The sequence below is a fragment of the Strix aluco genome, chromosome Z (assembly GCF_031877795.1).
Source record: "Strix aluco isolate bStrAlu1 chromosome Z, bStrAlu1.hap1, whole genome shotgun sequence".
In the NCBI taxonomy this organism is placed as follows: Eukaryota; Metazoa; Chordata; class Aves; order Strigiformes; family Strigidae; genus Strix; species Strix aluco.
In genome coordinates this window covers 12793233-12807638 of record NC_133971.1, presented here as the reverse complement: position 1 = coordinate 12807638, position 14406 = coordinate 12793233, and the positions used below count along the sequence as shown (strand labels likewise).

General features: G+C 34.7%; 1 protein-coding gene across 3 annotated transcripts in view; it reads right to left on the bottom strand.

The window, feature by feature from the left end:
- Window positions 1–14406, bottom strand: part of CWC27 (CWC27 spliceosome associated cyclophilin) — a 121083-nt gene that overhangs the window by 12156 nt on the left and 94521 nt on the right. For 2 of the 3 annotated variants that reach the window (XM_074813405.1, XM_074813406.1), the window contains 2 exons: window positions 8840–8949; window positions 5981–6084 (listed from right to left, as the gene is read on the bottom strand). In XM_074813405.1, coding sequence (XP_074669506.1) covers window positions 5981–6084; window positions 8840–8949 — 214 coding nt within the window. Of the gene's footprint in view, window positions 1–5980; window positions 6085–8839; window positions 8950–12087; window positions 12486–14406 lie in introns of those variants that run through there. The other variant, XM_074813407.1, reaches the window with a different exon arrangement.

The following is a 14406-nucleotide window of genomic DNA, read 5'->3' as shown; positions in this document are numbered from 1 at the left end:
TATACGAATACTTTCTGGTGCTCTTCTAGTATTTGCTGCCTATTAGCTATTATGTACTTCAACTAAGAACTTGGTTTGTTTAGTAGTGAATGGATGGGCATATCTTTTCAATCAATCCACAAAAAAAAATCACCGTTATTTGCTAGCCTATGTGACATCCAGATTTTATAAGGTACTTGTTATCTTGACTGGCTCAGTGTATTTGTTTTTTTAGTGGTATGGAGTGCTGCTCCTTTTGAGTTTTGGGTTACTTGATCATGACAGTTAAGCTTTAGATTCAAGAATGGTACTGGAGTTGGTTTGTAAACTTCCTCATGCATTTTATCTGTGAGGATGCACAAACAATGGTGAGCCTTCATAAAAATATGATGTTGACTTGGCAACTTAGGTGAGCTTTAAAGAAGAAAAATGGTGCGTTCTTTTGTGCAGAAAATTCTATCAGCTCAAAAATTGTCAGGATTGTAAAATTTCTCATAGGAATAGACATACTTCAGTATGTCAATAAATCTAGCAGTTTCAGGAAGTCTCTGCTTGTTTTCAAAGAGCAGAGAAAGAAGAGCAGAAGGTAGTCCAGAATTTTGGTTAAGGATATGACAGGTCGATTTTCATAGCAGAGAATCTGGTCCTTCCACAAAGACCAATATTCCATCTGGAAAAGTGTAGATATATATATTTTCTTACACTTCATAAGGATGTAAGGCTGGTAAAAATTCAGCTGGAGAGCCCTATTTTTAGGAGCAGATAGCCATAGTTAAATGTAAAAGTGAAAAGATTAATGTGGTTGTAGGGCTGGTTAGTTCACTTCCACTACGACTTTACTGGAGAAGAATATAATTACAGGACACTTGTATATTATGAAGTTTTGTGAGCAAGTGTTTTGAAAGTTTATTGGAGTATTTAGAATTTATGTGATTTTGGCAAACAGGAGTAGTAGGATGAAAAAGAGGATACAATTCAAAAAGTGTAATGACTGAATTTCAGTAAGAGCAATCAACAGCATGGGTCCAAGGACAGACCTAGGTTAGGCAACCGTTCAGTAGGAAAAGATTTGTGGCTTAGAAGGGATTGGAAACCAGGCATGAAAGAAAAAATGACAAATAAAGTAATCTTTCCACTCAACACTGACAAAGACTTAACTGAGTGTTGTATCTAGTCTCAGAATTCATGCTTTGAAAGAGAGATGAACCACTCAGAACTCTCAGAATTACTTGATGGGAGGGTGTTTCAGCATCCTCTTATCCTCTTTGAAGAGGGATATGTTGCACAGATTAATTAAAGCAATCAATCTTTGAATATTACTTGATTGCATCTGTATTTTTTTCTCCCATAGCTGGATTCCCTCTATGGAAAGTATTTTATGTCGTGTTCACAGGATCTGCATCATCAGTTTCGTTATCTACAGTGGCCCAAACACTTTCTGGACTGAAATCTGGGGTCTCTATAGCTGCAACTGTTTGAGCCCTGAAGTGGCACTACAACCAGACTGGCTGTCACATGCATGCAACTATATGTATAAGCAGTCCAAATCCTAAAGATGAGGAGAAGCAGTGCTTTGTATAAAGTGTAGCCTGTGCACTGTTTTCACTTTCAAATTCAGGCCTATCCAGTAATCCATATGGGAGGTACCAAGTAGATGAACTATTCCAGCTGGGTCTTCTGCTGTGACGTATTTGGTCGTATTTGGAAACCTCACTACCACTGTGTTGGATCTTATCTACATTCTGGGGAAAAGGCTTCTTTGGTAAGACTTTAAGCCCAGAATAAGCGACTGAGTTCTGTCAGATCATCTTGACCTACCTCTGCTGCACTCTGTACAACCTTTGTTAAAGAGAAGAATGAAGTCATGCATCTGACTCTTTCTTATTTGGACTGTAAACAAATGAAGAACAACTAGTGATCAAATGGTACTGAAGACATCTGACAAATCATTAAAAGAAAACCATAAGCAATAGTTCTCAATCTGGAACCGCAGGGACAATAATGGAAGAACTAGGATCAAGCGTGTCTTCCTTAGGTACCGAGATGCTGTAAAAATGTGTTCATCTACTTCTTTGCAGACATTTTTATTGTTATGAGCACCCTTTCTGGAAGTACATACCATGTTTATTTTGATACTTTTGAATTCTGTAGGGGAAATTGGATTCTGATTGCTGCAGACATACATATAATTGTTCTCACATAGCAGTAGACTTTGCAATAGAATGTCTCAGCAAAGATTCTGGTATTTCATGTTAAAACTTAGTATTATGCATTTCTCTTCAGCTTTCTGCACAACACTTCCTCAGATGCCTTCTTAGACAGTAAAATCTGGTAATAATTATCAAACACACTATTTACAATAGAGTCATATTTCTTCTTCTTTTCTTGCATAAAAAGTAGAATGCTGCTGAAAAGTGCCCAAACGTCTGCTATGCTCCATGCCAATACAGCAGCTCAGCCAAATATGCAGAGAGAAGTTTGCCAAATAAAAGAAAACATAACAAATTGGTAATGGTTTCTATCTTGACAGAAAATGAAAATTATACCTCAATGTGTGGCCACTCATGCGGACACATAAAAATGTCTTAGAAGCAATCATTTTACCTCAGATAACATACCCTGACAGTAGAGCAAAGCATGCTGGCAAGCTTTCACTTCCCATAAAAACAGCAGCCATGACCTACAAAATGGCCTGGAGGAATCACACAATTTGTGCACATCATATAGGCATATGCCATACACTAGTTATATTTAATAAACATCAAATAAAGTAGAATTATTGTCTTCTGCGGAGTAGATTGGAGTAGATTCTTAAGAAAGAATTTAAAACTGTAAAATCATTATAGTTATCTCAAATTTTCCACCACAAAGACACTGAAAAGTAAACCCTGATCCCATAATAAGAAATTTAACTTTCCAAGTGATTCTAACAATCATTAACAGCTTTTAGAAGACTTCATTGCTTTGTTAATGTTGTATGTGTTTATAGCCAATTTGTGTAACACGTACCTTTTACAATTTATTTAGCTTCAAAGTAAATTATTGTAAATACTGTCTCATCTGTCTGTAAAGTTAACATGCACATCTACTGCACTGTAAAATTAATAACATGATGTTAATTAGTAGTGTATTATGTAGTTTCATATTATTCTAAGGCTTCGTTTTAGTGCAATTCTGAATGTAATATTATTTTCTGAACAAAAACACAAGTTCATAATCTGAAATTGCAACCCTTTTACTTGCAGAAAAAAGGATTACTGCCAAATAGGTGGCAGTAGTTACTCAAAAAGGAATAGAAAAGATAGTGATTGGACTTCATAGAAGTCTGGTTATACTACTGTGACAAGAAAATATCAGACATGAAGACCAGTGCTTCAGACTCATGGGAAGGCTGCATAAGGGAGGTCTGTCTGTTTAAGAGGCATTTGGACAATGCCCTTAATAACATGCTTTAACTTGGGCAGCCGTGAATTGGTCAGGCAGTTGGACTAGATGATTGCTGTCAGCCCCTTCCAACTGAAATAGTCTGTTCTAGAATTCTTGGAGAACTCAGAAGCATAGTGGTAGCTCAGAAGGAAATCAAAATATCACTTAAATTCAAGGATCTCAAAATTTATGCTGTATGTTATCCTTCATCCTCAAAGAGCCTGAGCTAGGAAAAGACGTAATGAAGGAAGAGTACATGGTTTGAAAAAGCAAGCAGATAGCGACAGGAGAAAAAATAAAAGCAAGTTAGTAACAAGAGTTATCCTGAAAGGGGAAAGATTTAGGAAATTATTTTCTCTATTGTTTCAAAAACATTAATCCAAAGCCAAGATGTTTGTGTTTTGATTTATCTGTTAAAACAGCCAAAGAACATAAGCAAAGAAAGCCAGGTTGTATTTCCAGATAATGGAATTAACATTAAAAGTAGAAAGAAACACTTCAGAAACCTAACCTGCATTTATATTCTAAAATATTTTAAAATATCATGTTCCATTCTTCTTAGGTCTGATAAATAAATAATGAGACACAGAAGGTTTGATTAGATACGAAAGCTATGAGAAATGCTCAGTTCTTCCTTAAAAAAAAATTAAATAAAGAATATAATCAGTAAAATAAAAAGCAAAATATTTGAGTTGCTTTGTTTTGAATGACAGGATTTTTAATAGCCTACTTTGTAACACTTAAGCATATTTTCAGTGATGAAAATGCCAAGGTATCTGTTAAGACAAAAGCAGACTACATTAATGCCTACAAAGAAACACTGAAAAAAATCAATGCACTCATTACATGCTACTTATGTAAAAATGCTGTTTTATAAAGTGCAAGAATTCTACGCTAAGTGCTATACTAGTAGTGTACTCCTTCTGCCAGTACATGTGACTGAAGTTTTTTTGCAAATCCTAGAATTTTCCTTGTGAGGTCTCAGCTTGATTCGGTTTTCACTTTTGAGTGAGAAGGTGTGAAGGTAAACTTGCAGAACATATGTAGCTTTATCTTCCTAAATTAAAATATATGCAATGATTCATTATGTATATCATACAGACAAGAAACATTATCTAAGAGCGATCTAAAATTTTAGTCTCATCAACATAACTGGTCTCAGAATTTGCAATTCAGCTTCCCTTTCATGGGCGATGATTTTTTTTTATTATTTTTATGGAATGCATGTTCAAATAGTCTTAACATATTCTGATTCAATATATAAAACCCAAACATTTTTATAATATAGCTTACTGTAACTTGATGTGTAACAGATAGCTGAAGAATTTCATTTATCAATATATGGAAAAAAATGTGATGTAAAAAACATTTTTCCTTCCATATATTATCTTCAATCACAGCCTTATTTTTGGTGTCTTTTCTCACTTCAGTATTCATATCTTTTTGTAGAATGATGGTAAAAATATCTAAGTTATTTAGACAGTCTGCATTTCCTACCAATGCTACCTCTCTTCTCATCTGACAATAACTTCATTAACACGTTTATCTTACAGTTTTGTCTGACTCCTCTCAAAACACATGCAGGATGCTTTAATCACATTTAGTTACATCATTTATTTTCTATTTAAAAAGGGTGTCCAATGTACATGTTCGTACATTTTATGTATTTTCCTTACTGTAATTCAATTTTTTTCATGTCTAGTTACTTACTGGTGCTAGTTTGGAGATTTTGGGGAAGACAGGTATGCTACTGGTTTCCCTCTCCCAAGAAGGGAGCCTTTAGGAAGATCATAAGGGTACCCCTGACATTTTCACTCAATAATTTTAAGTTATATGAGATACAGAAATATTGGTTGTCTTAAAACACTTGTCTTTCAAGAACTTATTAACGTTTCTATTTCAGTGGTAGTTTTGCTATAGCTGTGATGACATGCACACAACTAAGGAAAAAGTTGTAGGCAGAGACAGCCTATTTTATCAGATCAGCTATACTGCTCGCCTTATGAAAATGATCTGTCCTAACAAAACATTTTTTTTCTTTTTTCCTAGTCATTTTATGCAGATATTTTTATTATCATCGAACAGCTTGCAGTCTAGGACTTCAGGATCACACTTCAAATCATACTGATTTTTATCCCCTCCCCTACCTAAGGTGGGTTTTCTTCGGATGGAAGATGAACACGAGACAACACAGTACAAGTTGCTTCCTTGACTGGGAGATACTGAGGTCATAACTTCTGCAGTGCTTTATCAATTCCAGTGCTACTTTGGGGTCACCCTATATTTCAGACGAGTCTATCAGTCTATCTTCATCTCATCCATCAGTCTTCAAAATACGTACACACCCAATACGCTTTTAGTAGGCCTTACAACTGCACAAAGCAAAATGTCTTCTACTCTCCAGCCTTATTTTGCAGAGTGATAAACCAGTACATTGTAGCTAACTCCTGCCGCAGCAGCTGTCCTCAGATTTGGTGTTTCTGCTATTCCTTAAATTTACATTTAACAGTGAGACTATCTTAGTGCAGTACGATTTCCAGCAGTAAACCCAGAAATCCAAATCCAAAAAACTCACCATCCTTCATCATTATCTACTTCAGGTTCAGAAACCTCATTTTCAGGAGTTTCTTCAATTGCTTGGGTTAACTTTGATTTAAACTGGTCCAACAGTGCCAGTGTCTGAAATTAAATACATGGTTTTAGAGAAGTTAATATATATTTATACACAACAACAGGTATATAAAATTTCTTCAAACTATTATTTTGAGAAATGGAACAAGTGAGAGAGCGAGAGGCAGTCGGGGGCAGGGGAGACCCGAGAGAGCAAGAATGCATTGAGAACGCCCATTGAGAGAACAAGTGAGAGTGGGCAAGCAATGTTGAGACAGAAAGAGGAAGTGGGGATGGTGCCCCACAGGTGTGAGTCTGGCCATCTAGTGAATTCCAAATGCATATTTAAGGAACAAAAACTTGAGGCTACTTACAGAATAGAACAGCTGACTAAACAACACTGACTGCTGAGAACAAATTTTACTGTTTGAACCTGCTATTTTCTTCTTGTAAAGCAATCCATTATATAAATTACAGATCATTCAAGCTTTGAAGACCCAGTCTGATTGATATTTATATACTTGACATTGCTGACCTTTTAAATTATGTACTGACATTGAAAAAAATTCAAAGGTTTTGACTCAAAAACATTGAACCAGCTTAACTAATTGTAGATACATGTTCTTATGCTGCATACATTAAGCTCATACTGATTTATATTTGGTATTTTATTCTGCAACTGACATTGCCTGATCTTTCAGTTACAATGAAGTCACCAAATCTCAGGTGACACCTGAAGATCGTACTGCAGCTCTTGTTTCTGATCACCTGGAATGAGATTTTAATTATACAAGAATTAGGTGACTGAGCCTTGTGATGGAAGAGGGGACTCTTCAAAAAAAACGGCAGACTGTAAGAGTAATTTGCACAGCCCAAAGCTTATTTCTTGCTGATATTTGAGACATTCCTGAAAAGGAAAGCATCAGGGAATAAGCACTTGACTGAATTTAAATGGCAGGCTACATTTGATCTGTAGGTGATAGGTTGGCCACCTATGTTGTAAAACACCTCTGTATGGCTGTTTAGCTATGTTTGGTCAAGTTTTTCAAATTTAAAAGAATAAAAACTAAACAAGAATAGAAAACAGAAATAGGAAATACCAGGAGCGTTCACTGGAATCAAATTTCCTTCTGGGAGCAATCTAAACTTTAGGAGCTTCCTGGCTTTTGAATTCTTTCAAAAACATACTTCAATACTGCCAAAGGCAGGTTTTGGAGGTTCTTTTTGCATTTGTTTTCCTTATTTTCTGTTCAATCTTCTGTTTAAGATGGGGGAGAGGAAAATTTCAAAGATATCTGGACCTGCAAATGACTCAAGTTCTATAGCTTTTCATACTACTGCAAACAAACCCCATACTTGCAACATCTGAGACAGCAAATCTCTGCTTACGCCGTCGAAAACAAACTAACCCTTTTTTACATGAAACTGTGACCAACCAAAGCCACATTCTTGTGTCTTGTGTATGGTGCCAGCATTCCTGTGAACAGATCTGGTGATAGAAATAATTTCAAAATATCTTAGTAGGCGTTTTTGCAGTGAGTGATTAGGTGCCATACTGTGGATCAAATAACTTTATAAATTGCCCCTGTAGAATTATAAGGTTAGGACTTCCAATACCTAGTATTGTAAGGAGACACATACCTTTCCACCTCTTTAACTCTTGTACAGAGGATGGAAAATGGTATTGGGCTTTAAGACCAGATAGGAGGGATGCAAGGCTAGAAGAGGCTCTCCACAAGTGAAATGCTTTATAGAGAACTTGATTAATTATTGTTAAATAGTTCCCAGCAGGGTTACATAAATAAAAATTAAGATCTACTAAAATATACATCCTTGTCATCTCATCTTGTTTTCCTATGATGTCCAGGACAGGGCTGATGGAAATTCATTAGAAGTGGTTTTAAGTCCCTTGTCCACATCGCCAACAGAGCTTTAGTACTCTTTGATTCAAAGTTAAGGGGCTTTTGAACATACAAAGTTTCCATAAACTTCTTAGTTTAGAGCTAAATCAGCTTGCTGCATGTATAAAGGTTTGTCAACCTCTGAAGTTACTAAGCCTCAAGTTTCCAATCTCTTCTAGTTTCAACAGTTGTATATGAACATCTTCGTAGCTGAATTGCCATGCACTTATAAACCAATGCGTTTGATGTACTGTACAGATTTTAAGTTAATGGTATTTTCCCTTCACATGCAGTTTCATATATTTAACAGATTCAAACTTTCCTATTCTAGAAAAAACATTTATGTCAAACTTTACTTTGTTCATATTTGCATACTAATGGCTACATACATACTAACTAATTCTGAAAAATAATTTTCATCATATTTAAAAAGGGTTTTACTTTACAGTACAGTTAAAAACTATTTATGTTCATTTCACAACAGCAAAAGGTATGGATGAATTTAATCTCTTTAAAACATAATTTTAAATGTTAAAAAACTCAGTCTGGACAGAGGCCAAGCATGCAAACTTCTGTCCCAATGTTATCTTATGGCAGGATGCAGAGCCAAGGAAAGCAGTGTATAGAAATGCAAACTCTTGTAAATGTAATCAAGGATACTTCTTCATGGGTAGCATCTCCTTTTGGATGATTTTACTGACTAAACTGGTAGCACTTTCAAATACACATTGAAATTTCACTTACCTGTCTACCTGGGTAATCAAAACAGGGCATCAAGGAGTACATACTCACTTTTACAAATAAGATTCTTTTAATGGAAAATGAAACATAATGGATTTCAAAACTTCATTTTTACACAAATGAAGAGAAACATTTTCAGAACTTTTTCTCAAATTTTTTTCCTCAGGTTGTCAAACTATTACCTGATCTTCACGAGACACCCCTTTCTTTGGCTGCTGCTTCCGCTTGTCTTCATATCTTCTCTTCTCCTGAAGGTATTCTTCAACAACACTGTTTGGAGCAGGTTCCTCCTCTGAATAAGGAAACATACTTGATTAAACAAATTGAATTTGGTTTTATGATTTAGTATCATTTTGGAGCTCGCTTGTGATTTCTCAAATACTAAGCAAAACATTTTCATAAAATGTTTCAGTTCTACTGCTTTCTCAGCAAGTAGAATGATTCGCTACTTGCTGAAATGAAAAACATAACATTGTAGTGGGCAGATGATGAGTTCAAAAATTTTTGTTTCAATTTTATTTTACTATGGAGCCAGGGAAAGCAGGGTAACGGAAATAAAAACTCTCATGTTAAGATGAGAAATGAAAATTGTTGAAATTCCTCTAACAAGTTTTACCTTCATTCCCGAAGATCTTTCCTGGAGCAGCTGAACTATTATGTGTATTAATATTCTGTGACTATTTGTTACAGAGTAGACAAATATAAACAAATATTGCCTATAGACAAATTCACAGTCTTCCTGTTTTGTAGGCTGAAGTAGCCACAAATCAATTCTTTGATCTTGCAATAGGGAAAAAGCCCATAACATTTTTACTTTAAACAGAGTCCATCTTGTCAATCAGGAAAAAAACTCTGTAATAACAAAAGTAATATCTGGACTAGTCAACAGCTACTCTCCTATGTATTTAAGAGTTTCTTCTCTGCAGAATATCCACTGCCATGACAAACCAACAATTAAACAGGACAAGTTTGAAAATTGATCAACACTATCACATTTTATTCCTCTTGAATAGCATTAAGACATTTCACATATTGATTTAGTATACTTGAAATTTATTTACAGGATTGTTATTCCTGATACGGAACAGAAGAATAAAACCTCCAGATGTCCACTGCAACTGATGAACAGAGAATATTTATAGAGGAAATTGTTTCAAGAAATTTCAGGATATACAGCCTGATGAACTGTGAATCTAAATCAAACCGTGTATCGGTTTTTTTTAGATGATTGCTGACAGCTATACAGAGAAAATTTCAGATCCCAAACTAAATTTCTCTTTCACCTAAAGTTTTCTATAAAGTTTATAAACATAGCATTTCATAATAAGAGGAAATACATTTGTAATTGTATACCTACACATAAAATATTTGTTTATATGTTTCTACAAATAAAATATCTTATTTCCTTTTTATCCTAATATACACATTGCATGTATGTATTCAAAGAATACCAGGGGAAAAAAATCAAACCTACATAATACCATTCAGAGCTGTTTTTTTCCTGTTTTCTAGTTGACATGTTGGATACAATGAAGAACAGAGTATTACAGGTACCAGCAAGATAAAGAAAAAGCCATCCTCTAGAATGACCAAAAAAGATAAATGCATATACACAGACATTTAGGGATGATTAAACAGCTGAATGAATGAAATCAAATCTGCCATAAAAACTCATGCAGCATAGTATCAGATGAACTGAAGAGAATAGCGACGTACAGTATGAAAGTACAAATCATAATGGCTCAGCTCCATCTTTTCCCCTATTACCTCAGTTTCTTCTGCTAATAAAAACCCCCATTCTTAATTTAAGACTAACCCCTTGTGAAGACAAAACACTAGCTTTTGCATGAATACATGTATCACATCAAACTTGTTGGCTGTGTAGAAACAACATACTGCCTTGTTTTATTAACAGAAATAACTTGAACTACAAAACCACTTCCTTATAGAAAGCAATCTTCCAGGTGACATTTACCTAAAGGGGTGCTTTGAAATTAATCCCATTTACCCGATGATAATTATCCATCTATGGCAAGCAAAGGAACGGAGAAGAGTGTTCTTGAAAACTGATGAAAACGCCAGTCTCAAGCTGGCCATAAACATTTAAACCTGTAATCCAAACTTCAATATACATACGCTGAATTTAAAGAAGATGTGATCCTTAGTCATACATGTCCTTTGACTAAGATTTTAGATTAATCTAGTGCAGCTCAAATATAATTCTCATACAAATAGGTTAAATTCCCCTGCAGTTGTGTGTTTGTGTACTTTTATCACACTCATATGGTTGTCACTTACTGTTAACGCAAATAATTTAAATTTCAGTTTAAGCCTTCTCTTGAGATTATTGTTTTCTTGAGGCTTTGCCTGTCAGAGTTTTTCTAATCCTCAACTTCGTTCTCTCTGCCTCCCAGGAAAGCCTTTTCATAAGTCAGACAAAAGATAATCAGAGCCACCTGAACTAACTTCAGAGTGAGTCAACCAAAACAGTTATGCACTTGTATGAATCACATTTCTGCACCTTTCATTAAAATGACTTAAAGACATGCGTGTATTTCTCCATGAGGTCTTCAACCTATTACTCACGTCACATTAAAAGCAAGTAATACAACAGGATTTTCAAGAGCCCCTAAATTAATGGGTTTCTAACACATTTTAAAACTTTTGAAAACTCCAATCATTTCAAAACCACAAACAGTGTCTACTTTTTAAAATAAATAAAATATTCAGTTTTGAGAAGTAGCAATTCTTTGATAAAATTATTTCATATCTGCATGAATAAACTCACATAACTAGCAAGCAAAAGAAAACATCTGGAAGAGAGTTGGTGGGAAGAAACCTTTTAAAAATGTAAAAACCCTTTTAAACTGTAAAAATAGATTGCTGGCTACTACTCCCAGTCAGCATCCCAAAACCCCTCCATATCTTTTGCAACAGAGTTGGCAAAAAGAAGAACCACAGCACTCTGCGATGGACTTGACCTTCACATCAAGCTTGACAAACTTAGGTCCAGCTTGCCAATCTAGCAAAAGTATAAATACCATTACACTGGTATTAAAATATATGAGCTCCAAAATCCTTAATCTAAGGGGATTTATTCAGACAAAAATGAATGAAACATGACATGGATTCACAGCAGTGAAAAAAAAATTGAATGCTTTATTTTAAGTATTGCAGGATGCAGAAGATACTACTTTAAGTTACAGGGATCTTGCATACTTGTGCCCTAGACCCATCTCATTGCAAAGTATAAATAGCATCAGGCAAAGAAAGATTTTTTTACCTTAGTTTGAACCAAGTTGTGTACATTCTGTCAGTAAGGAAGGTGAGGAAAAAAAGAAGACGACAACCTTCCTTACTGAAAATACACTTTATCCTACCCTTAACAGAATTTCTAAGTACATTGCTACTTACCTCAGCTAGCCTGAGATACCGCCAAGAAATCCTTCATCTTACTGTGACAAAAACTTTAGCATTTATGTAATTTATTTTCTTTCAGATAGATTCTTCTATCCTGAAATATTCCTTTAAGGAGTAACAGATGCCAACCTGATGGTTAGTAATCTAACCTAAAACTGTTTTTGAGACATGGCTTCCAATGACAGCCTGAAACTAAGGAAGAGATTCAGAAGTCTCTAAACCAGAAAGGAAGGGATTGATTTTAAAAAAATACAGAAGGATTTATTTTGCTTACACTTAAATTAGGAACAGTTCAGATGATGTCAGTTTTGAACTACAAAATTGCAGAAGCATAACAAAGACACAAGAACTTGATCCAAGGGTGTTGAGCTGAACTGAATGGCAGTCTGGATGGGTTTCGATCAACTCCTAAATAGGAAGTGGAGCAGAAAAGAAAGCTTGATGGTTTTAAGCTTAATTCCTATAGAACCTGGTAAATTTAATAGCATAATAAACACTTAACGCAAGTTGCATCAGTCATACTCTATTTTGGAAACTGCAACCGAATTCTATCTTCCACTTTATGAAAACCAAGAAGTATGAGTTCTAGGCCTGGTGACTGTGGTACATCAAAAAAGTACAATCACTGCTTACACTCACATTCATACTGGCTTTAATAACTGGGCTTCATTTCTAACACTGCAGGTGGGGTAACTTTGGCTTAGCGTGTACGCCAACTGTGGCACAGGTAAGGTACACAAATGTACTTCTGACAGTATGCATACAATTTTTCACAGTGCAAACTTTATCACTTTGTTATTTGTATCAGTCTTGACAAACCTTGTAAAAATGACTGTGCTTGTAATAAAGGAGGTAGAATCTGTATAAAATCTAGAGATTTTGTTTCCTTTTCAAGAAAAAGATAATGAAGCTGCACATAAAACATTTGCTGAAAAAAGAAGCTTCGTTTGTAAATCTTCAGAAGGGCAGAAACAATACCTACTGTGACAGAGAAAAAATACATGCTGTTTCTGAAGGTTTAATGTCTATAAGAAAGAGCCTGCAGCACTGACGAGGATCAATGAAAGAATTTTGATTTATGTATTTTCTTTGATAAGGTACAGCTAGCATTAAGATTTTTACATAAATAGACTTAAGTATCTTTTATTACAAAACATTCCTCTGAACTTCACAAAACTAATCCCATTAACCCTTGTAATGAACTTTGCATATATAATCATGAGTTCACGCAGAACCAAGGTAAAATAAGCAGAGTGTACAAAGAAATCTGTATTAAAAGGCACCCCAGTTTATTTAGCAGGGTTTGTATATGTTTTAAATGTGATGACCCCATTAACTTTTGTCACTATCTCAAATGCATTCTTCAGCAACTCAGATGACACATTTCATATGATGAAAGACCTACTGGACAGAGATTTCAAGAAATTCATGGTATAGGTAGACTAAATATCAAAGCAGACAACAAAAAACTGAAAAACCCTGGACAACTCCTTGCTTGAAATGAAGTAAGTTATGACTAAATGTTTCTGTCCATTAAAATAAGAGGCCTAAAACGTATTCCTATATTTGTGCAGTACATTCCAGTTTCAGCTATCCATCAATATTCAGTTTATATTGTGTTCTTTTAGAATTAGAGAGATATGCAGTACTGATTTTAAAAAACTTAATGATATTCAAATCTTGAAAAGAAAAACTATTTCTGTTCCAAAAGAAACAAACCCCTTATAAATTACAAAAGAAATTCTGATATACCTTAATATTTCATGAATTAAAATGGAATTCCTATCAGAAGTGACAGATGGAGGACATAAAGTCACTTTCTATAAATAATCTAAGATAGATAACACACTTCTTCCAGAATCTAGGAAAAATTTTTCTTCCAGCATTAAATACTATATGAAAATAAAACCATTAATTTACTGTAAAGTAGTATAAAAATTAATATACCAGAAAATACAAGATGAAATAATGTTATGCTTGAAAGAATTTATAACATACTTTCCAGTATGTTTTTTTAGTACTAATTCTACTTCCAATTTTCTTTGCACCTTCCTAAGTTCATGAAGAGCCCTGGTTTGCTTACAAGTTAGGTAAGAGTCAGGAACTATTTAGCAACTGTGAATAACTGAATAGATTTGCTTACAGAATGAACTTCCAGGGTTGGACCGACTACTGGATTTTCAGTTTGCTACAGTGAAAAAAGAAACAGTTCTAGAACAAATTTACTAGTTCTTTTAGCCAACTCAAATAATACAATCTTAGAAGTAACTCTTAGAACTTCAAAACATTTATTTGAAAGAGCAGAGCCCGCTGACTTGTAAAGCAGGGT